This window comes from Taeniopygia guttata, chromosome 3 (genome assembly GCF_048771995.1).
Source record: "Taeniopygia guttata chromosome 3, bTaeGut7.mat, whole genome shotgun sequence".
In the NCBI taxonomy this organism is placed as follows: domain Eukaryota; kingdom Metazoa; phylum Chordata; class Aves; order Passeriformes; family Estrildidae; genus Taeniopygia; species Taeniopygia guttata.
Genome location: NC_133027.1, coordinates 17,073,719 through 17,098,056, shown reverse-complemented (window position 1 = coordinate 17,098,056; position 24,338 = coordinate 17,073,719). Strand labels below are relative to the sequence as shown.

The following is a 24,338-nucleotide window of genomic DNA, read 5'->3' as shown; positions in this document are numbered from 1 at the left end:
CTTCCAAAGTAGAGGGTTTTTAGAATGACAATGACCACAACAGGAATGAGGATTTAACTAAGCAAAGAGGTTGGACAACATTTGCAATAAAAAAGTTTATGAGCCACTTCTAATGGCATTTACAGAATCTCTGCTCAGGAATTCTTACACCGATATCAATGCACAGATCCTACACTACAGATAAACTGCCTTTAAACTAGTTCACATATACAGAAATACAAGTTTTAAAATACTTGATGCCATAGTTTCAGGCTACATTTTATTACCAGGTGTACTCATGACCATGTAGCAGAAGACAACAAAGCATTCCTCTAGGAAGCTGGAGTCTTTGCAGTGTAGCGGAAAATATCATGGCAGTAATCCAAAGCTGGTACTAACATTTCACCCTTCCCACTCTGGCATTTTATACAGCTGCAGGCTGGCCAAGCTGTAATTGCTGCAGCTTTCAGCAGCCGTGTCATCTAGCCACATTCACACAAAACAGGGCAGTTAGTTCTTGTTACAGAGGTCTGGGATTTCAGCTGTACAATGGGACTCCCAAATCCATATGCTTCCAATAATGTCTGGAATAAATTACCAAGTCTGCCCTTTTCCTACATAGGATGATTTATTGTCCAGGTTTACCTGGGAGGGAAAGACTCAGCAACGTAATTTAGGGAATTACAATCCATCCCTTTTATTTGTGGCATCGTCCCATTCCCCTACACATTTCATTCCATCTCTCCTCCAAAACAATGCAAATACCTGGCCAAATTTTGGAAGTAACAATGAGGAGAGATGCTGCTGTATTCATTATTATTAACATTTAAAAGCTGATGCTGCAGTTTGAAGACTTTTTTCATGTAAAACACAGACGCAATCAACAAGAGAGACAGTCTAGAATTTGCCCAGTTTGACAAGAATCTGAAAGCACATTTAATAAATTAAGCTATAATCTAGATATAAGGCCCAGCTGCTGCTCCTGTAAGGAAAACTGACAACTCTCTCAACAAGGTGCAAAAGCAAGGAAACAAGAGAACAGTGTTAGCTGACAATGCAGTGCAAGCTAAGACAGCAGCCAGAAGACAGCAAAGAAAGCAAACCCTTAAATGAGCAGATAAAGCTGACTGCTACATGTCAGTACCCAAACAGCCTTACTAGAGAATGGCAGCACTTAAGAGCTAAAACCTTTATGAAACAAATAAAGGATCAGCAAGAAATATGTACTTGAGGGGAAATTATGAAACCAAAACACTGATTAAGAAGCATATGAGTTTACTATGTAGAGTCCTGACACACAATACTTTGACAGCAATTGAAAGTGACTGCATGAAGAAAATGGAATTGATACAATTCTTTTAGAGTAATGCATGTCAGTTGAAGCACAGAATCTCAACAGTTTTATTGCAGAAACACTCATTGTGCACACTCAAAGAATGAATAAAAACATGAAAGGTGGAAAATATACCACCAGAAGCTTTCAAGGACTAGTAATATATAACCTTTTTTGTAATGTGATTTCTTGTCCAGCCACAAAACTAACAAGAGTTAAATATTTTCAAAAACCCACCAACATGGGAAAGTGAGAGGTAGAGATTTAGGAAAAAAACTCTTAAGGGATCCAGGGAAAAATAAAAAAGCAGAGCAACACATTGTTACAAAACGCTCCAAAAATGAGGGAAAACAGTAACACTAAATGTAGTCTGAGAACAAGAGAAAGCAGATCATGATGTAGCAGCACACAAACTAACCTTCTAGAGCAGGATAAATTCCTCTGCATTACTAAACATGTAGCTGGAACACTGTAATGAGATCCATTAGGAGAAACACAAGAACACAGCAGAGAACTTCAACAGATTATAAAAAATTGCATCATTTAGATTTAGCATTTTAGAATATCTGCAAGCCATAAGAGTATCAAGAAATTTCCTATCTTTTCTTAGTTCATTACTAAGGTGAATCCATTTCCTCTAGTAGTTTTAGTTATTAAGAAGTCCACATGTCAGATTAACTATGAAAAGTTATCTGGGGTATTTTTTTTAAAACAAGTTCATTTAAAAGCAGACTTTTCTTTTAAGAAGCATGCAATAAATTTAAGAAAGACACTTCCAGCACAAGATACTTACTTTTTTAAGTTCAGCCCTTAAGCTATATGGAATCGTTACAAGTCAACAGTAGGTGGTTTATAAAATGTAATTTTATTTAATGTTACTTTGCTGTTACAGAGGGCATAACATTTTCACAAGGCTTTTTTGGGACTACAATCAATGATTAGCAACACACAATAGTGGTCCAAACTCTCTAACAATCACTGGACAAACTTGACACCTTCTCACATGTGCACAAACCTGCATGGAAAAGTACTAAATTTTATACTTGGACATGTGAACTTCAATTGGTTTTCCCATTCCAGTGTATTAAGAAATGACATGCACTTTAGTCTGCCAAAAAGCACTGCCTGTACTCCAGCAGTAACATGCTGCTTCTAATACATAGTAAAGTGAATACCAGAACTACAAAGGCAGGAGTGTAAGTGAACTTTTATTGGGAAGGGATATCAACTTAAACAGCAGCAACTGAAGATTAAGAGAAGCCCCTGTTTGTGAATACACAAGCTTCTGTATTACATGATACGGGAAGCAACTCAATTTGTTGTTTTCCAAACTTTAAATTCTCAACTTGATCTGGCCCAGAACTTCGATATTCCTACTGAAACAAATACACAGTAGCATGTGAAAGTCAATTATGGAAAGGAAACCCTGCAGAATAAGAACGGAATGTGGAGAATTAAATGCTATGTGGAACACTTTTTAGTTGCAATTAACTACATTTTCATATCTTACTGTAATACAAAACACAGTCAACTGGCAGGAACTGGTTCAGATTTGTTTTTAAATACCAGGTACACTTTAGTCCGCTACATAAGTGTTTGGAAGTTATGTTTATATGAAATGAAGCTATTAATACTTTTCTACAGCAGTAACCGCACACCAGGAAGGCCAGGACAAACACAAATCAAGGAATGGAGTTTTCCCAAAGCTGCAGTGTGAAAAGACTATAAATTGATTTCCATACACATGGATGGGTTTTCTTTGCTATAGGAAATCCAAGTGGAGCTATAAGGAATGGAGACGTGTAAAAAGGTTTTTTGAGAAGGAAAGGGAGAATGACGCCCCACGTGCAGTTTAGTTTTCTGCACCTTCTGCAGCATCACATTCTTCTCCTGCACTGTCTGATGTCCATAACTAGAAAGAAAAGAAGAACAGTGTCAGCTTTCAGAAGTGCAGCTTGAATTCCAAAGAGATAACTACTGAGTGTAAGAAAATGATAATGTGTTAAGACTTGTCCACAAAGTACCAGTGCACTGGCACTGCACAACCCTGGCTTCCAGCACTTGCTGGGGGAGAGGTAATGGCACGTGCTGGGTGCATGTGCCCATGCACAGGGCACAAGGAGCTCTTCCCTTCAGGCAGAGCATGGTGTTCTCAAGGGCTCCACTGTGCTTAACAGTGAGCTGTGCCATCGATCCCAGCCATTCAACTGCAACAGCAGCTCCACAGCCAACTTCCACTTCAAACACAGCAGTCTCAATCCTGCAAGTGTACATTGCCACTTTGGTTATCAAAGCTAAGCACTTCACTCTGCTAACCACAGACACTTCCACTAAAGGACTACTGCAAAATAATAAATGTTGTTGTAATTTTAAACACAGTAATTATTCAGAGAGGCTATTCCCTGAAAAACTGCCATAGTTGCATATTTTAATACAACTTAGTTGTTCCATAAAACACTTTTCTTAAAGGTTTATCATTATAATAACATACTCAAACAAACTGATTTTATTCTTAGTACATTGAAATTTCAGAGCTTTTGAATGAAAATCAGGACAAGATGTAAAGCAAGCTACACTGGATGTACACCAGGAGAAACTTTGTTTTGAGGTAGTCATCAAAAAAGTTTTGAGTAAGATTCCCTGACAGACCAAAGATGACCTTTTTTAATTCCTTGTCCTGTCTTACACATTAGGTTGGGCTGAATGCCCCTTCTCCCCTCTACCATAAAGGCCATCACACCAGGAAGAATGTGAGCCAACCAGGCTGTTATTCCACATTACATAGCATGAAGCTGGACATCAATTTACATAACATTCAAACTAAGTTATGAAAAGGTACCATAGGCAAACAGCCCAAGTCAGTGCTGTGCTTTGTGTGAGAGGAAAATAAGGTTTTTTTTCCCCATCAAATTCAGTCTAAGCAAACACTTGGAGAAAAGAACCAGATAATACATAAGAAAGCAACTTACTGTTAGGTTGTCTCTAAGCAACTGCATGATGAGAGTACTGTCTTTGTATGAATCTTCGTTCAGTGTATCAAGTTCTGCAATTGCCTCATCAAACGCCTGGAATAATTAAATCATCTTTAGCCTTTCTATTAACTGATCATTAAGCAAGCAGAAGCTAAACCTATCAGAAAAGGCAGCATAAAATAAAAAAGCAACATCAGAAGTAAATGACCTGCTCTACTTGAAATGAAACCATACTTAAGACATAATAAAAGCTTCCCATGCTTCTGAAAATTTAACTCACATTATAAATACAGCCTGCTTGTCCCCTTCAATCCCACTAACAATATGAGCTAGGAAATCAAACTTTAAATATGATCACTTCATTCACAAAATCTAGGAAGTAATAATTCACACAGTTTTAAACATAAACACTCTTCTACTTTCCCTGCAGGCATACTGAAAAAAAAAAAACTGACTTACTGTCTTTGCCAGTGTGCAGGCAAGCTCAGGATTGTTGAGAATCTCATAATAAAATACAGAGAAGTTAAGAGCTAGACCCAAGCGAATTGGATGCGTTGGCTGCATCTCCTTCTTGCTGATATCAAACGCCTCCTGATAAGCTCCCTGTGAGTTTTCTATTGTTTCTGTAAAAGAATGACAAACAAAGTGGTTTTGGGTTAATTTACATTTTTTTAAAGACATTCCTACCTAGATCACTCCATTAGCAGGAGACTCTACAGTGCTGTACATAAACCTGTTCTTAGGAAAACAGTGCAGCTACTTTTAATCAAAGTAATGATTATACACCCATCTTAAGTACAGCTGCCACACTGACAAAGCACAGTGAACAAACTAAGCTACTACAGAGCAAAGGTATTCAAGAGAGATAAACACAAAGAACTTGGTAAACATAAGCATCCAAGACTACTTCAGTCTTCAGTGGCCTTTGATAATTTTGAGGGGGGTGGGGGAAGCATTTGTGCATTGCTTTTTCTACAGAACTCATACTTCATTCCTTTCTCAGGATGGACATGTTCATGTGAGTTATGTGTGCAGAGTAAACAAGGCTCAATTCTCAATTCCATGAGGAAGTTTGGAAGGCATGTACAGTATGTTCCTGAAAAATTGAAGGTTTGCCTCCAAAATCTGCGTGTGGACAGGTCAAGATAAAAAGCCCCAATGCTGCCCCCAAAATAACTGGGAGAAACACCACAGAGAAAAGAGGTTACCAGAGTACTTCAGGAGTGCTACCTGTAATCTGTTCCAGATTCACTTCTGATAGACTACCAAAAAGCCAACAGCTGCCCTAAACATGCTGCAGAATGGAAGGAGACTGCAGGAAAAGACAGGTTATTGTCAGAGCTCAAAATACTCTGTGAGGAAGCTAGCTAGTACTGGCACTGCTCCAGCAAATGCTGGTAGAAGAACCTGGTAAGTAAAATATAATAAGAACCGAAAAGAGTCAATACAGATTCGGATTTGCAATATTTACACAGTAATGAGTGCTAAAGGACTATTCGTTTGTTGAGAACAGGTGAAAGAAGGTAAAAAGCTAGCAAATCCAGGAGATAAATTAGCTCATGAGTACATAAAATATATTTGAAGCGGAGAAAATAAACAGATGCTTTAAGGTGGAACATCAGAAAAGCTTAAAGTCCTGAAGTTTGCAAGAAGTTAAGCAGAAAGGTCCGCATAGTGATACATATAAACTGTAACTTCAGAGCTAAACCCCAGGAGGAGCTGCTAACAAGGCTGTATCAACCAATTTCTCCTGCACTGTATCCTCTATCAGCATGTGTGGCATTTAACTGCAGTCATTTTAGCAAACAGAAGCTGGTATTTCTATGCTTGGACAAGCCCAGATTTGTAGCTGTTCCTTGAGACAAAGAATAAATTAGATGATCTTTGTGAAAGCCAAAGGCAAATTTACTCTGCTACCCATGGACTTGCTGCTGCAACTTGAATCAAATTAAGGGTTAAGAATTTCTAAATGCAACATATTAATGTGAAGACTTTTACTCCATTCTGTATGTCTTCATCTTTCAACTTGAATGCTTCTACAATAGAGGAGACTAACAAAGCCTTTACTGAGAGACAACCAGTCCCATCCTCCCACTGTGCACTGGAATTGGTTTCAGGCAGCCAACAGGGTCAGATCCTGCCCTGCCCAGCCCCAGGGACAGCCACTGCAGCATCCAGTTGTTCCAGCAGTCCCTCGCCTACTGCACAACTAATTTTAGTCTGTTGTGTAGAAGCAGATCACTAGCTTATGCCATACCAAGAATTTTTAACATCACCACACTATCTGGGCACCTTGCAAGACAGTTTTAATAATTAATTCAATACATCTGCTCATTACAGAGTTAAAATCTTCCCCAGAAGAGGTTCCTGAGGTACTTACAACTACCTATGCACCTGTTCTAACTCCTAGGAAAGGTCTACAGTCTCAAGATACACAGTATCAAGTGGCAGTTTCCAGGCCTTTCCTGCTGAATCCAAAAGGGCAAACTAAATTTCCCATTAAAATCTATCATTTCACAGCACAGCTCATGCTTTTTTGCTAGAGCATCAACCTAGTAATTTTGTGGCTTCTTTATAAACATAGGTGACTACAATGAAGTCTGCTTCACAGTGAAATGGTTAAAATTTAAAGAGCAACAGGACTCTGCCACAGAGTACAAAATGTTAAGAGAGATTTGGTTACTCTCCTCAACCAACTTTATTTTAGTAAAGAATTACAAACAGGCAGCATTAAATATATTAGCATACCTTCACCTACATTGTTTTCCAGAAGATTTGAATAAGCATTATGGAAAAACTATTCAGGAATTTAGGGTAGATGACAGGAACACCAGCTAAAATTCCCTGGCATACTCAAGGTCTAGTCAGAGTTTTGCTCTCTGTCTGTATGAAAACTGGAGATTTCTGATTGAAACACAGATAACTCATGTGAATTTGGAGTCTGTATTTCATTTCCTGGCCCTCACCCATGGACCAGCGCTGTGAAAGACCCAAGGTACTTACGTTTTCTGTCATCACCACAGGCAACCTCAGCAAGGTATCGGAAGTAGTCTCCCTTCATCTTCAGGTAGAATACCTTGCTCTCTGGATTAGTTGCATTAGCTATTAAATATTTGTCCAAGAGCTCCTGAAACAACAACAAAACACACATTGACATATTACAAACACCACTGCAACTAAGTTCAATCTACTTCTCTCCCAGAAGTTTGGATGGACTCAAATGTTTGCTACAAGGCTAAAGAGAGTTCTAAGACATTTTAGATAGATGCACACTTACTCCAACAAACTGAGTATAGGTACAAAACAGACTACATTAAGATGAACAGACAACTGGCCAATCAGACTAAAAGTAACAAGGAAAGAAAACTGATGTACTGTTTCAGCACCAAGTTTAGTTTCAGGATTTATACTTCTCATTTCAAAAACATTGCAAATGAGTAAGCTTTTACTGGAAAAGCAAAACACAATGCAGAAAGTCTCAAAGCTACTTTTTTTTCATCAATTCTGCTTATTAGACTTGTGATAAGGAATCTCCAGTCCACCTATCACAGGGAGTCAAGGATGCAAACCCATTCAGTTGGCAGCCAATCTCACCAAACTCCACCAGCTCTTCATAAGGCTCTAAAGGAACATCTGGCTCCAACACAGCAGGGAGGCATCCTTCATATCTGCCTTGCTGGTCCCAGAATGGGAAGGGCTATACAGTGCTCTCCAGCACACCCTGAGCTGTGGCAAACATCAACTCTTGTTCACAGCTCCCCTACCTGATACCAAAAGGACAAGGAAAGATTTACAAGCCTCCAGCAAGAGAAGGTAAGTCTCTCTCCATGGCTGCAAGCCATCCTAAGACAGAGGTGGAAAAAAAAGGAGAGAAGAGGTACAGGACTTTTCCCTAGAAAACAAGGGTAGTCCAGAGAACTGACAAGCAGCAGAGGAGCTTCTGGCTGACCTTGCCCCTGAACTCCAGAGATTTTACCCAACTCATTACTACAACTACCCATGTTCTCCAGAGTTGACAAAAGATGCAAATTAGTTCAGATACACTCAAGGAAACCCTGCAGTACTCAGAGAAACTTCACAGCAGGAATGTAAATTATAAAGATCTGCATTTACTTATTTGGAAAGTAAACAGTTAAAAAAAAGAGCAGAAAGTTTCCACAAAGCTTGCAGCTGGCTAGTTAAGATTTTTGTTACAGGAACATGCATCCAAACTCATGAAGCAGCTAGAAAGAAAACATTCAAGAAACCGTTAGCTTTCTGCACAAAATCTTTAGTACTTTAATTGGCTACTAGAGCACTATAATCAAAACAAGCTAATTTTAGACACAAACTTACTCCCTATGCACACACCGTACCATTATTACTTCCTTTAATGATCAATAGAAGCAGAGCAGTCCAGTTCAAAGTGTTTACTCATTCCAAGTCCATTTGAGGTTTTGGCAACTATTTTAAACAGACACTTGTAACATGGTACTTCCAATTGGGTTAAAAAAGCCTTTTTGCATCCAAACTGTACGTGTCCCTTGGAAATAACACTACAGTGCCAGACATGCTCCCTCAGAGATCCCCACCAAGGCAGTAAGGAAAGTACAGAGTCATACGTGCTCTTGATACAATCCTAGAGAAAACAGCAGAAGGTAAGATGATACCAAGCCTGACATAACCTTGCACCTACCAAATCAAAGACAGACATTTTTAGGAGTAAGGCTATAAAACCACTGCCAAAGCCTAGACACTGGCTATTTGGCAAAGGTGAGGAATCTGTGTAATAGTTTAACACAGTCAAGTATACAGGGGCTTGAGCAAACATATAGAACAGTACAACTCACTGGTGTTATGGAAAAAGCAGTAAAACCTTAGGTCTGTTTCAAAACAAGAGATAAAAGGCAGTAGGCAGATGGGTAATACAACACCATAGTAATACTGTTATTGTGCAGGAATCATTCCATATTAGAGTGAGTTATTCCCACTCTACAGATTACTGCAAAGAAAAAGAAAAAACTTCACATTTTGGCTCGATGTTTTCCTGTTGCTTTTCTCTTTTGACAATGTTCACGTCAGCCATAAAAGTACAACACTACATATATCAGTTTCAGAGTCTCAGAGACAACAATGTGGTAATCTCAAGTCCAACATTTGAGTTTGATTTTCCAAGAAACTGCCCAGAATGATGAAACATGACAAATAATACACCTACGGTTTAGCATAAATCCATGATGTTTGAAGAGTAACCACCAGCCTCTAAAAACCATCCTGCAGTTGGGACTGCCTTAAGTAGCAGAGATGTGATCTATCCATGTGCTCAGATCAAACTGTGCCACAGTCTAAGGAGCACTGACCAGACAAGCAGTGAAGATATTATATGACATTTTAAACCAGGTATTTTGCAAAATCCTATCATTGATTCATCTTTCAATACTGAAATAAAACTTTCAAGATGTTACAACTATATCAACAAGGGAACAATCAGGCATTTTTCTTTTATGCTTTCCAAACCACAGAAATTTACTACATGCTTAGTACACAAAAAGTATTACCCATTTTATTACAAAAGTCTGTCTTTGGAGGCAGCTCTACCTATAGAGCTGATCTGGCTTGGTTATGACTCAAAAATACTTAACCCCTGGAATCTAGTGCACACTAAAAAATGTGTACAGGAAAGCTTTAGCGTGGCAAATTTAAGCCAAATCTGAAAGCTACATTCCCTAGAGCATCAGTGCCCACTTTTTACTTCCCCCAGATGGGGTAGGCTACACACTTTTTCTGGGAATATGAAACGATTTTGCTGTGGCAGCCCTACCACAAGCAAGCAGCACTGTGGCCTGTGTGTCAGTGCATCCTTAAAATTCTGCCTTCATTATGCAGAGCTGATAACAAGTGGCTCTGTCCAAACTTCTGAGAAACTTAGACAAAAAAATGAGAACTTAGAGAAAAACTTCTGAGAAAAAAATGATGCTGAGAATGAGCGGCAGTTTTTCAGACAGCAAAAAGTGGGTTATTTCCTAGGCACTTCTCAGGTGGAGAAGCTGAGTAGCTCAGCAGCTCCCACTCCCAGTTCATCTTGAGGGCCTATTAATCCTTACGTAACACAAATAAGGAAGAGACCCGTGCCTTTTTCTTCAGCTAGGGTGGAACATTTTCATTCTGGACTTTACACATTTAGTTTTGGTTTTTTAATAGCCTTAAATTGAACCAGATCTCATTTATGAATCCCATAGATTAGAACAGAATCCAAACATACTTTAAGTGAAGCTAATTATTTATCAGGCCAGATGTTAATATTTCAAATCAATAATTTATTTGGTGTGTTTCATGTGCCATTCATCTCAGGATATCATCATCATTTCTGGTAAGGCATCTTACCCTCCTTTTTCAGAGACAAAATGTTAGTGGGGTAGTGAGAGCAGACAGCACAGTAAGCCAAATTATTTGCTTTACACTGATGTCAGTCAATAATAGCCAGGAAAACTCTCATCTTTCCCCACTTTTTTTACCTTTCCAGCAGATATAAATTAGCCAGGACTCCTTATTTTAAAGATCAGCTGATATTAAATAAAATTACTACAGGCAGGCAAAGCAATAAAACAGACCACAGAGAGCATCAAAGGTTTTGTGATTTTACCTAGGCAGAGACAAGCACTGACAGAGGCATGATTCTGGGATGAAGTAAGGCAATACAGCAGACTGCCACCCATGCTCACATACAGTGAATGTGCCCATCCCTTTTATGTATTAAAATACAGCTGCTGCCATTTCTTAAGAATTGCAGCTCTTCCCATCACCTTCTAAACCAAGTCTTGAAAAACCAGCAATTATGTGCTCTGCAACATGAAACATGCCTCAGAAGCTGCATGACAGCCACACGATGTTCAAGCTGCTGATCCGCCCTGATGGCGGGTGACTCTCAGAACCAGGAGCCGTATGAAGATGCAGGAATCAAAGCTCTATCCTCAGACCAAACCTTTTGTGTCCCACTGCAGCTGCACTACAACAGGTTTGCAGTGTGACAGTCTGTGGTTGGTAACTGCTGCTTCCCCCAACACTGCCATATTACACTCAAGTGTTGTGCTGGTGCTCCTAGAGCGTGATAAGTGTCTCCTAAGTGTTGCTCATCCGTCTCAGTTTATTTCTACCTTCACAGTGTGCTAACACTCTTATCATCCCAACAGCATATTTTCATATATGATATTCTTTTCCTCTCCTATAAAAGGAAAGCTTCTTTATCTATTATAGAGATGCCAGCAACAAAGGGCTAATGCTCCCTGGAACAGGTCTGCAGCTGCCTGAAGAAGCCATGAGGAGCAGGGTGGGAGCCAGGCAACTAAATACTTCTTCCCCTAAAAACGTTTTTTTTTTTTTTTTTCTTCCTCTCTCCATTGGCAAACATTCCTCTATATGTAAGTGAAACTTACATTTCAATTGCCTTTTGGATCCTTCTCCATTCTACTCTTGTTCTTTCCCAAATAGGTAAATCCTCTGAGTCCCTTTTCCCTTCTGTTTAAGTAGGCTGAACATTGGTAATTTAAGGGTTGAGCATTGGTACTCACTGACCACTGCAATTAACCTGAGCCAGAAATACTAAGTCAGTGTATCTGCTCTCATCACTTCCCCATTTTTTCAGCTTTATGAAAAGCAAGCCCTGAAGGAATGTCAGCCATACCTTTACCTGAAGGTATGTCTGACACAGACCAAGCAGCTCCCTGAAGACAAGACCTCCTTAATAATTATTTGTGGTGTGTGCATCCAGCCAACCTCTCCTTACAATACACCGGCACACCTCCCCTGCAATTCATGTTCCAGTCCCACTCTACATATGCTTTCTGTTATCTCTTTTCAGGGCAACTCCTCCTTGAAAAAGCTGACATTGTAACACAGAGTCCAACCACTCTCTTCCCACCTAAGCCTATTTTAAAAGGCAAGACTGATTGAGACATTAAGATCAACCATACAGTTTAACTACAGGGTAGGTTCAAGTGGCAGAAAAATACCACTGTTATCTGGTCTGTGCTGTTCTCTCTTCCCACATATACAGCTATAAAAAAATCTCAACAGTAAAGATGAATTTAGAAAAAAACCCATCTTGAATACCCAACTGAACTTCTAGCTTCCTTCAGCAGTTGTGCCATTTAGAACTGGACTTCAGTAAGACTAGCAAGTACATGAGTGTAAATCTTGTCATACATTCCAATACCACTAGCTAGTGGGCATTTTCTTCACACTTAACCATTCAATACCAGAGGATAAATGTGAACCAGGTCAGCTTCATAGATTATCTATTCATCACAACTAGTTTGAGGCCAATTTTCAAAGCACATTAAAGACAGCATGTGCCTAGGTAGCAACAGAAGTTCTCAATGTGGCAAACTCAAGTAACTCAAAACATTTACAATGTCACCATTATTCGGATGTCAACACCTGTGACATGTTTGGGTCACATCACCAGAACCAAGTTATTTAATGTTATGCTATTAAAAGACATTGTCATTGTCTACATTGTCTACATTGTCATTTGCATTTCTCACTGACTACAGTTTATCATTAATTTTGTTCCACTAAAAGGAAAAAAGTCAATGTAAAAGCAACCATCAGAAACAGCAACGCTCTCCAAAAGTTTGTCCCAGAAGTTAAGCTGTTGCATGGTATTTAGCAAGGAGTGTGTCAATGCTCTAAACAGCTGGCACCAAATTTTCTGAATGAAGCCTATGTTGGATAAAGTTTGATTTTTCAAGTCAGACTGCCTCAGCAATACCCTTGAGCCTTAAGCCCATATATGTTCAAGATGTTTAAAATACCTTCTTTCAGTACCATCTCCATCTTCTGCGAATGTAATTTTAAAAGCTATTTTTAAAAGTGAACATCCTAACAGTTTGTGTGAAGTAACTGGCATTTGCAGGTTTTAGTAATTAAAACAATGTCCTTCACCTGGCTTGAACTCATATGACACAAAAAGCATCCAGAGGAAAAAACAAAATCCTACAGTAGTAATTTTTTGACAGAAGAACAAATTAATAAATATCAGTGCTTATAATATAAAAAAATTATATTCCTCCTCACTGCATAATGGAAAAAGTTAAGTTATATGGAAAAAAAAAGAAAGAAGAAAAAGAAAAAAGAAACCAAGTCAAACTTTTGCTCAGTAGCTCTTAGCTGTCCAAGTGTTCTCAGACCTGCCAGCAGACAAGGAGTTGTCATTCCACAGAGTACCAATTTTTCACAGGTTTTATAAGAACTAGACTGAATGTTATTGCTATTTCCTAGATGTTTCTTTGTTTTCTGAACTGACACAGAATGTTCTCTATTTTGAGCTTTAAGTGCTTTTGGGTTGTTCTGTTTATTAAAGAGCACAGCCACCAGGAGAACAGATGTTACCTGGGTTACTTAATGTTGTACCATACACTATTTGGCCAAACCCCACAGAACCAAAAAGCCACATGGAAGTGTAAAAACTGTTTCAAAATAAACCTATTTTGAGACAAGTTTGCTCAAAATAATGCACAAAGCACAGAATGCATGTCAACACTTCCAGAAAGTTAACTCACCACCCTGAAATGTGGATTGAACATCAGAGTCCCATCTAGATGAGCAGCCTGCATCCCACTGGAACACCATGAGTGTATGAGGCTACATAAATTCAGGGCTGCAGTATGCAAAATATTTGGAAAAATTATTCAGTCTCAAGTATTTCTGATGGTTCATCCAGACCCAATATGAAAAAAAACCCCAAAACCTAGAAGGAGCATAGAGAAATGGTTTCCACCCCAGCTGCAGTCAAAAAGCAAAGCTAAAGTTGGCGAGGCAACTCAGACCAACATAATCACCTAATATAACTTAAACATGAATTTAAACACATCAAATATTCCAAAGTCTCTGACAGCACAGATGACTGGTGTGGGCTCAGACCTTTCAATAAGGCTTCTACTCACAAATGACTGCCTGTTTTAATTGTCTAGCAGAGCAGTATTTAAGACTTCTTGACTATTTTAAATAAAATCAGTCATTCCAAAGTCCACAGTATGACTCACTGAAACCTAGGTGTTTTTTAACGTTCAGCAGTTGTTTTCTTGACAGGAAAGGGAGAGTCCCCTGCTGCAACAGTAAGATCACTTTACTTTCAACAGTGTAATTCAGCGGAACTGAATTCTTCATCCTTCAGGATTCAAGCTCTATGCATCAACTCTTTTTGGGAGAACGTTAAGTGATTTTCATACAGACCTCTCCAGACTAACAGTGTTTCAGTTTATGTATTGAGAAAAATACGTGTGCACCTTTCCAGTAATGGCATGGCCTGAAGATGACCTGACAAAGCACTACTGAACGCGACAAATGTACCTGGCATGAAAATGGAGAGGATGACCTAATTCATCTTTTCCATTTGGTTCCATGTCTTTGTCTACATAGTTTTAAGAACTGGCAGCCAATACTTAAGACAGGCCCTGAATGAAGTATCTGGAATCTCACTTAACAAATGCACTGGAAGCCTGAGCTACAGCACGTCTGCCCACACTACTCCCACCTGGAGCTGAGATTAATTTAACCTATAATTTACACTCTCTGGTTATACTTCTCCTCAAGTTAGGAAGTTCTGCAGTCCCCAGAGAAGTATGTAAGCCAGGAACTAGAAGTGTATGGAAATGCAAGTTCTCCTTTCTATAGATTTTCAGACACAATGAACAACCAAGTGAAAGTCAGATATTATTTAAGTTTTTATAGAAGAGCCTAAAGTTCTTCAGTTTCCCCCATCTAATGTAAAAATGAGTATTAAAAAAAAAGGTCATTACTATTTTCAAAAATTATAAATTTTGGATGAATTAATGGCCATACAACACAGCTAAAAGCTTTCAGGAAAAATCCCTTGGTATCTGACATATTTATCTCAAATTGATTCTAACATTCTTCCATGACTGCATTTTAAATATTTCTAATTCCTCAAAATACTTCCAAGCGCTCTTCACCTCTTAGCAAATACACATTTTAGACACCAAACCCTCCCCTTCAGAATCCTGGCCATCTAAAAGCTTCTTTCAGCATCCATTCATGACATTTCATAATATGACAGAATTAAACAAAAAAGTCTAAATTTTCATTTAAAAATACTTCTATGCTCTGCAGCTACAGAAGGCCAAAGGTAAGATTAAATGACTGGCCAAGGTATATCTAGACCAACAGCACTCAAGAGGGACAAGAGCACACAGGAGTTACGTAGTCTTAAGGCACATTGCCCTTATGCAAAGAACTAATTTTGACTTGCTTCAGTTCTCATCTCTTTGGGAGCTCTTGATCAGAGGCTTGGGACCAAAAACTCAAAGTGGTAACACAACAGATGCACTTTATTCCCATTGCATAGTGTAGCTTGGAAGAGCCTTTTGCATCATCCAACTTATCTTGAAGGAAATCCAGCAATATATTATTTTACTTGGTCTATTGGGACTGTGATTGGGAATGTGCCAGTAATTTGTTATTCCCCAAAAGAGACAACCTACAACAATGAAGTCTAACCTTAGGTCAGAAAAACTCAAGTCAGCATTTAAGATAACCTGGTTACAACAACATCTCACAGAAAGTGAGCCATGATTTTTTGCTAAGGCTCTGTTACCTACTTCTATTAAATACAATTTCTGCTTACAAGAATCTTGCAAAATATATTCAACTTCAGAACATAACTTCCTGAAGAATTTTTATCCAGGAATGATGTGGCTGTCAGTCAGGTTAGAGTATATATAGTGTATTTAGAAAAGCTATTATTAAAGAAAATTCAAATTCTTCTGTTTTCAGAGCTCAATACTACTCATATCAGGCTACTTCAGTGAATGGATCATATAAATTAAAGGAGAGAGTAAACTGTAATAGAGCAAATATCAAACCTTTATCAATATCAGAAACTGGTAAATCAAATCCTCGATTACTTTAACAAATTTAGAGAAAGGGACAAGTAAAATCATAGTTAATTCAGGATGTCCAGCTCTTAGATCTTGACATCTGATGTTTTGGTGGGGGCACAGACTACAAGATGTAAAACTCAGCACACAAATTGTTTAGCTGCCTCTCCTAAGTGCCTAGCTCACACAAACCAGGCAGTGTTATATAGTCAGATGTACAGAAAGGATTAGCAAATGACAAGCTTACAAATCAGCAATATGCACAGCTGAAGTGTTCTCATGTTAGTTCCAGGCTCCTGGGATGCAGAAAGGATGAAGAGGAACTTGTAAACACCCCTCCAGTAAACTTGGTGGAGCTATACTGAGTATCACAAATGCAGTGCTCAAAATTAGTTATTACTTACCTTACCTGTTTGTGACAAAACTGGCTTCAAATTTATTTGCAGTAAGAAAGCACCTGGCCCCTCATTCTCCAAGGCCAAGAGCATAAAGCTAAATATGAAAACATTGATTAATCAAGCGCGCACCTTCACCTACCAAATTTACAAAGTATACCCATGCACTTTTACCAGCCCTTCCTCTGCTGTCTTCCTCACTACCTTCCACTGAAAATCAGGCATTCCCCATTACTGAAACCAGAATATCAAGCTGCAGTGCCTGTACAAAAACTGGTAAAATCTACTCCTTTAAATTGTGATAAACAGCCCCAATTTGTGTAATGATAAAGAAATCATGTGTAATAACCTTTAAACTCAAGTGTGTTCTTTCCCCATCAAGTTCTCTCTCACATACAGCCTTCTGTGTTTTTCTTCAAAAAGGCACCTCATCGCCTTAGTATCCAAGGTAGTAGAAGTGCCTGTGAGACAACTGCCTAGCAGGTAAGCATGACAGTAATTTACAAAATCTGTTCACTGCATTAGCAGAAAACCAGAATTTTTGGCTTTGTTGTCCAGTTCGATCCAGTGAGCACAGCCTACTTTCTCAAGGCCAGCAAAGCAATAAATGTCCTCCAATAAATTAAGTAATTCTAGACAGCATTCAGCTGTAAGGGGAGGGGGCAGCAAGCAATGACTGCATGGGATGCAGGCTTCAGCTACCATCAGAATTCTTTGATTTATTCTTAGCTGGACTCTCTAACAGTTCACAGTCTGTTCAAGAACCTCAGTGCACTCCAGGCTTTGTTTCTGCAAGAATCAGTCCCTTTTCAGAAATGATTACGTTTTCTTTGCACAAGAGTGAGGATTCAAGCAGCAGATTCTATTTAAAAATGACAGAGAAGGTAGAACTATGAATAAGTCAAGTTCAGATCTAAGTTTCAAGCATATTAAACTAAAAAAAAATTAAAACATTAAGTTCCACAATTCTTACCACAAATGTGTTGATGGTTGCTAGAAGCTGTGCTAAGAACACAAAGTAAAAATAATCTCTCTCTCCACAAATTACTTTTCACAAAAAAAGATGATTTATTTCAAACTATTAATTCAACTCGCATTCACTCCACAGTTCCGGACTTGCCATGAAGTAACATTCCCAACCTGACTTTTATGAAGTAGCCTTTCCTTTTAGTCAGTCACTTAAGAATAGCAGTTTCTTTAACTTAAAAAAGGTTAAATGTAATACTTGAAACACTGTCACAACCACAACTGGGACAACTAACTCAAGTCCAAATGTAACATTAAGTGATTAGCGTGCCTGACCTTCAAAATAAAACTGCATCTTACACAGTTTCCTGTATCAAAAGACTGTAATATCCTTTTAGTGGGTTTCACCTCTACACCACATATATTTCTGTACAAACTCTCTTCCCTGACAATAGGAACACAAAGAACTCACAAGGTATGAAATTTTGGTAAATTGTTTACATAGCAGCATGAAGTTGATACCTACTGAATATGACAAATTTCTACACTGGCAATAAAACCCACAAAGATTTCACTTTTCTGTAGGCCAAAGGTAACAGCAGGGAATAAACAGGACTATGGTCAAAGTTATCCATCATCAGACATCATATATTTTACCTGTGTTTCAACTTGTGCTGTTGAAACAAACTGCTCTAAACATTACCTTCTATCATGGGAACTTCTGTTCTACTCATTTTAAGTGACTAACTTTGGAACTAGAGCTACAAAATAGATAATAATCAGAAGTGGATTTTTTACTTGTTTTTATTAGCTTTTATTGTTTCTTATGTATGTTAAGTAGCAGTGGGAACAACATTGCAACCTTGGAGGGGGAGGGAGGGAGGAAGGAAGGGGGGCTGGTAAGAGCAACACACCAATACATGCTTTCAACAATTAACAGTGCAATCTCTCACAAGATCAAAGCATCCCATAAGGCTTGAGACAGTAAATACACATCTACAGCTCAAAACTATTTCATTGCAGGCACTGCCACAGAGTGGCAAAAAGAATCAACAGCACATGGTAACGTAAATGTTCCTTCATTTCTAAAAGTTCATCATGACATAACTCATTTCTAGAGGAACAAGCACAACAGGCTTGACACAACACAATGTAAAAACGTTTACAGAGGACACTGTGAAAACTGATGTTGGGAAACAAATTAAAAGCCTCAGGTATGTAACTTTTCTACATAAAATTTTAAAATAATACTAAAAAACACTAACATTTCAGCTAGAGACAGGAGAAGTAACCACACCAAGACACAGGTGTTTTCAAGGCCTAATGATTCTGCATCTTCAGCAAGATTTAAACTGTGGGCAAACAGTTACCGAATCTTATCTCCACTACTCCACGAAGAGCTCCAACACATCAGGACCTAGAAACACATGCAAACACTCACAAAAACCCTCAAGCTGCACGTGGAGAGCGCTTCCAGGCAAGGGCTGCTGTCCTCCCTGCATTTACATTGCTGCTCTCTAAAGAACAAAGGAGCCTGAATGCAACACAAGTTATAGCCACGCAAAACGACCAAGGCTCTCAGAAAGCCCACCGGTTTAATCTGCTTCCCCAGAAAGGTTCCAATTCAAAAGTTAACTTTTTAAATAAACTATTGTCAATGAACATTGGAGTGTGCATATTAGTAAGCAAACCTTATACTGCACATTTAATCTTCAAAGTTTCCCACATCATTTCACTAATTATATGAAAGTTGCTGCTGCATCCACCCCTTCTACATTATCTAGTGTCTGTCTTGATATCACTGAGGTCAGGAGAAAGCAACATGAACTTTGTGCTCAGAGTATATGAATCAACATAGTGTGAACTATATCTTGAAAAAAATTAAGTTGCCAACCTGTTTCTTTATTCAAGGAGAAGAGTTTCAAGAACAGTTTTAGCTATGAGTCATAAGGGATGATTCAACATTAACTCTCTACATTACCAAATAATTAGTCAATCAATACAGGGAGTTCAGCAAAACCTCCTAATGTACCTTTCTAATACAACATTTGTGTAAGTTATTTGACAGCCGTATCATTTCCTCATTAAAGAGCTATTCTCATCTGAAAGACCAGTCATAAAATTAACAGCTAAAAAGCATTCAGATCATGCCTACTTGCAAGATAGGCAGTTAAAGAATGACAGTTAAATAATCAGTAAAAGCTTTATTTTTATGTATATATCTATATACAGATATCTCAAAGTAATTTTGAATGTTTTTATTCTAGTGGTGATTAAAATTAAGTTCTTTATCAAACCACAACCTGAAACAATGCTTACTTAACTGACTTGGGGCATTTTTTGCAGGAAAAAAAGTAATTACAGATTCCATGTTCCTGACATTTTAATAAAAAAATTAGCAGCATTTTTAATGCTAGCACAAGTATTTCTACATGAAGATTTAGAAATATGCCACATCAGTAGTTAAAAAAAAAACTTTTGAAAAAACTGCTAGTAGTATGACTAACAGCAGTCACACTCCACCCAACACACCCACCCTTGCTAAATCCAAATACTCCAGATGACAAGCAACCTTTCCATACTACTTGCCAGCAGTTGTTACAGTTTAGCTGCCTTCCTAGAATTAAAAAAGCATCTCTGAGATTCAGCTGAAGAGATCTGAAAAAGCTACAAGCTGTTACCATAGTACTAGTACAGCAGAAATTATCATTCAAAGGAGGAGCCAAAACCATTGTGTGGCTCAGCTTTAGGAAACCCATCCTTTGTAACGCCTGCTCTCCTGAATTCCAACCTCTCTCACACTGACCCACGGATCATAGGAGTGGCAGATGGAGGAGGAAAGGGAGGGAATCAGAAGAGAACAGAACTGCACATGGCCCTCAAAGGAAGAATAGAAAAAGGAAGGCTTGCAGTAGATGGGCAACATCTCCTACCAAAGGAAGGCACATCTTTGCAGCAGGTCAGGACAGGACAGGAAAAGCATGCTTAGCTCCAGGTTTTGGTCTTCACTACTTCCTGCAGCCTTCCAGGCCGGAAGGGGAGAGTTGCCAACAGGCCATTGCTGAGAACAGAGAAAGACTAGAGTGCATTGAAAAAATCATCTAGCACAGGAAGAGCTTGCTTTCTCTACACTAGAGGTCTGTGCTAGCACGGCTACCAGAATACCTGCTGGCCACCATCAGAATAACTTCAGTAGAGAGACTGTGTGAAGTGGTTCACTGCCTCTCCCTATGGAAACACAAGTTCCTTGTCAAAATGGTACAACCAGTATGAGATTTTATACATCACCTTCTCCAAGGCACTCAATTTGGTAAAAGGACAAAGGGAGATTAAGAAATCTGAAGAGAGAGCTTTATATGGAGGTCCCAAGAAGTTAGTTCTCAAGTGGGGCACTGAGTAGAGAAAGAAGAGTGACACAAATGCTGGCACTTCAACACAGGTGTCCAGTGAAACTCTTGTCAGAGGAAGTAGGAATCCTACAGAAGTATTACTTTCACAAAGGTGAAAGTCTCACAATTTCAATACACCTGTAACTGGAGAAACAAATTTGCTCTTGTGGAAGGCATGGGGTCTTAAATGTGTTAAGGAATTAACTGATTCGTAAAGCTAATAAATATGAAAACTATTTTCAAGGAAAGACAACTCACTTAGATTTAGAAAGAAAGAACAAACCGAGATGGCAGCATACAAGGAAGCATATAGGTATTTTCAGCACAATCCAAAGAAGCATTCCCTTGTATGTGAACCAGAACACTTAAACAAGAAAAAAATCAGTTACTTCCAAACCAGTCACCTTTAAATTCACGTCTCCTAAACAAATCTAGAATAAATTTACCTCAAAATTGTTTATTTCCTTATAGACTTGCTTCCTCCTGGTCCCACATTAGCAATACTAGACACCAAAAAAAAGGTAACTAAGAGGAGCAAATCAACCACTGAAGATGATCTGCCCACAGAATTACTATTGCATTATGCACGTGCAGTTTTTTTCAGATACCATTCCCTGGTCATGTAGAACTGGGTCCAGCAGCCTCCACACTGCAGACACATATCTCATGAGCTCCCACTGCAGTGCACTACAGTTTTCCTACCAACAGCACCTGGAATTCTGCTGCTTCCACAGAAATGTACTTCTGGGTTTGATGCATGCTTAGGGTGTCATTCCAGTCTTTACACCTTAGCTTTACATTGCTCCGTAATTACTGCAAACCCATCTCAAAGCTACCCTGAGAAGTCAGCTTGCTAACAAAGACAATTTCTACATGTTGCTTTCTCCCCTTCAATATAGATGTCTAAGTTTGTAAAGTTAAATTTATGTTAAAACATTCATCAAAATGTCTCTTGAAGACCCCTTCAGAGTATTTCTCTTCATCGGGAAGAAAACAAAATGCATACTTGGTTTCAATGTTTGTAGCAAGTTATTAGCTGATCTGAATAAAGGGCTTTCCACATTTTCAGTTTATCTTACAAATATGTTTACTAACCACAGCACAGAGGCTGTATCTTTGCAACTACCTGGTGAAATACTGCATATGGACCTCTCCACCCAAAAACATACCTCATAGACACTCAAAATTAACTATCTCAAATACCTCTACACATATAGGGTCAATAGCATAGTGCAGTTGATCCTCCTCGGTGCGGTGACCCATGTAAGGGTTGCACGAGTTACGGTACTGACCTCACCTACCCCAGCACAACACTGCATGATATGCCCCAAGCAAGTTCCCAATGCTTCCCCCAGTACAGCAGCACACTTAAACACTTAATTTTTTTTACCTTAAACAAAATATAAGAAAAAACAAAGTCCTGACTTACCAGCACCGTGGTGCAGATGGACCTGAGCTCAGATTCCACCTTCTCCCGATAGTCCTTGATAAGCTGCATCTTCTTGTCACTGGTGTCTGTCTTCTGCTCGATGCTGGAGATGACCCTCCAGGCCGAGCGCCGCCCCCCCACCACGTTCTTGTAGGCCACGGAGAGCAGGTTGCGCTCCTCGTTGGACAGCTCGGCACCTTGCTCCGTTACTGCCTTCATGCAGGTGGCCATGTCATCGTAGCGCTCGGCTTGCTCAGCCAGCTTGGCTTTCTGGATCAACTCGGTCTTATCCATGGTGGCTGGCAGTGGGACAAGAGCAGCGCAGTAGCAGAAGAAGCTGGAGATGTCACACTATCAGCACAAAAATGCACCTCAAAACCTGACAGAAAGAAGACAGCAACCATGATGCCAGGATAAACACCACCGAACACGATCCTGCAGCACCCACTGCAACCCAGCAAAAACGAGAATTACTGTGAGCCTTGCCGTCCCTTCCCCATCTCCAGGTGCTTCTCCTGGAGAGACGGACTGCAACATCCTGCCTTTCCATGCAAGGCTACCGGGACTCGCCCCAAGGGTCCACCCCTCGGGAAACCACGACCTAGAAACCCAGGCGGAGAAGTCACACTCGGTCGGTGCTATACAAGGGACGTCAGCCAGCCGCCCAAGCAGTGGAAATAGCTGTTTTTCCATCAGAAAAAAGTCATCATCCCGCTTTTCCTTCGTGCCCTACGTGAGCATATTAATATGCCCTCTAACTCGTGGAATGATTCCTGGCTACCACCCCGCCTAGGGCCCTCGCCCAAATCCCTGCCTCCTTGTGCTACCAGTCCTGCGGGCGAGCACCGGAGGCAGGCGGGCATGAATGCCAGGACTGGCGGGAACAAATACATAATAAAAGCAGCAAGACGAGCTCGGCGCCGGAGAACACAGCAGGGGTTAAACCCCTCCAGGACCCGCCTCCCTGGGGGCGAGTGAGGCCGGGGCCGCGAGGCCGGCGAGGGGGCCCTGGGCGCTTCTCCTTCCCGCGGCGGGGCGCGGTGGACCCGGGCCTCCCCATCTGCCTCGGCGGCCGCCGATCCGGACCCCGGCGCGGCGGGGGCCCCGCGCTGCCGGCGGGGAGCGCGGCGGCTCCCGGTACACGGCAGCGGGTGCGGTCTCGGGTTCAGCAGCCGCATCTCCTGGGCCGGCGGGGGGCGCGGGGGCGGCTGGCGGAGTCCCCGCAGCGATGGGGCGGGAAGAGGAAGCGGCGGCGGGTGCGAAATGGCGGCGCTGGATGCACCTCCCGCTCCCCGGGGCCGCCGAGTTCTCCACGCCGCGATCACAAAATGGAGGACGCGGCGGGAGGAAGCAGTGGAGCGGGGCCCATCCCGACGCCGGCCGCGGCCCCGCGCTCACCTGGGTCCGCCGGGCTGTGGGGCCGGGCCGCACCCGGTCGGTGCCGCGCTCGGGGCTGTGGCGGAGAGAAAGAGCCGCTCCCGTCTCGGCCGAGCCAGCGCTGAAGGGCGTTGGCGCGCGCACCGACCCGCTGCGCGGCCCGCGCCCACGCGGCCAATCACGACCCGGCCTGCGCGCCCGGCCCCGCCCCCCCGCGCGCCGCCGACCAATCGGAGAGGAGCGCGCCGCCGCGGGGGCGAGCGCGGGCAGGGCGCGAGCTCGGCTGGGCCCGTGGGCTGCGGCTGGGGCCACGGGGTTTCCTCCAATGAGATCCAGGGTGGGGTGACGTCACTGTCGCCATGGTGACGCCGCTACCCCCCCCCCCCCCCGCTCCCCCCGCCCGGCACCCTGGACCGGGAAAAGGAAGGGACCGGGATGGGGGAGGCGGCGGGAGGGGCCCGGGGCTCCCTGCGGGAGGGCCCGGCCGGGGCGGTGCCCCTGCCGGCGGCGGGGCGGGAGCGGGGGGGCGAGGCGGTGCCCGCGGCCGCACCACGGCGGCTGTTGTTCCGCCCGCGGGCGGCCGCGCCCTCGGGCCGCTGCTCCCCGCGGCGCCGGCGGCGGC

General features: G+C 41.2%; 1 protein-coding gene across 1 annotated transcript; it reads right to left on the bottom strand.

Moving 5' to 3' along the window:
• Positions 1 to 2,158: 2,158 nt before the first annotated feature.
• On the bottom strand, positions 2,159 to 23,907 carry YWHAQ (tyrosine 3-monooxygenase/tryptophan 5-monooxygenase activation protein theta). Its single transcript, XM_030270062.4, has 6 exons — positions 23,738 to 23,907; positions 22,340 to 22,718; positions 7,288 to 7,411; positions 4,744 to 4,907; positions 4,282 to 4,377; positions 2,159 to 3,224 (listed from the first exon to the last, which is right to left on the bottom strand). Exons 2-6 carry the CDS (start codon positions 22,631 to 22,633, stop codon positions 3,165 to 3,167), a joined length of 738 nt encoding a protein of 245 aa, XP_030125922.1. The 5' UTR covers positions 22,634 to 22,718; positions 23,738 to 23,907; the 3' UTR covers positions 2,159 to 3,164.
• Between the last annotated feature and the right edge of the window lie 431 nt (positions 23,908 to 24,338).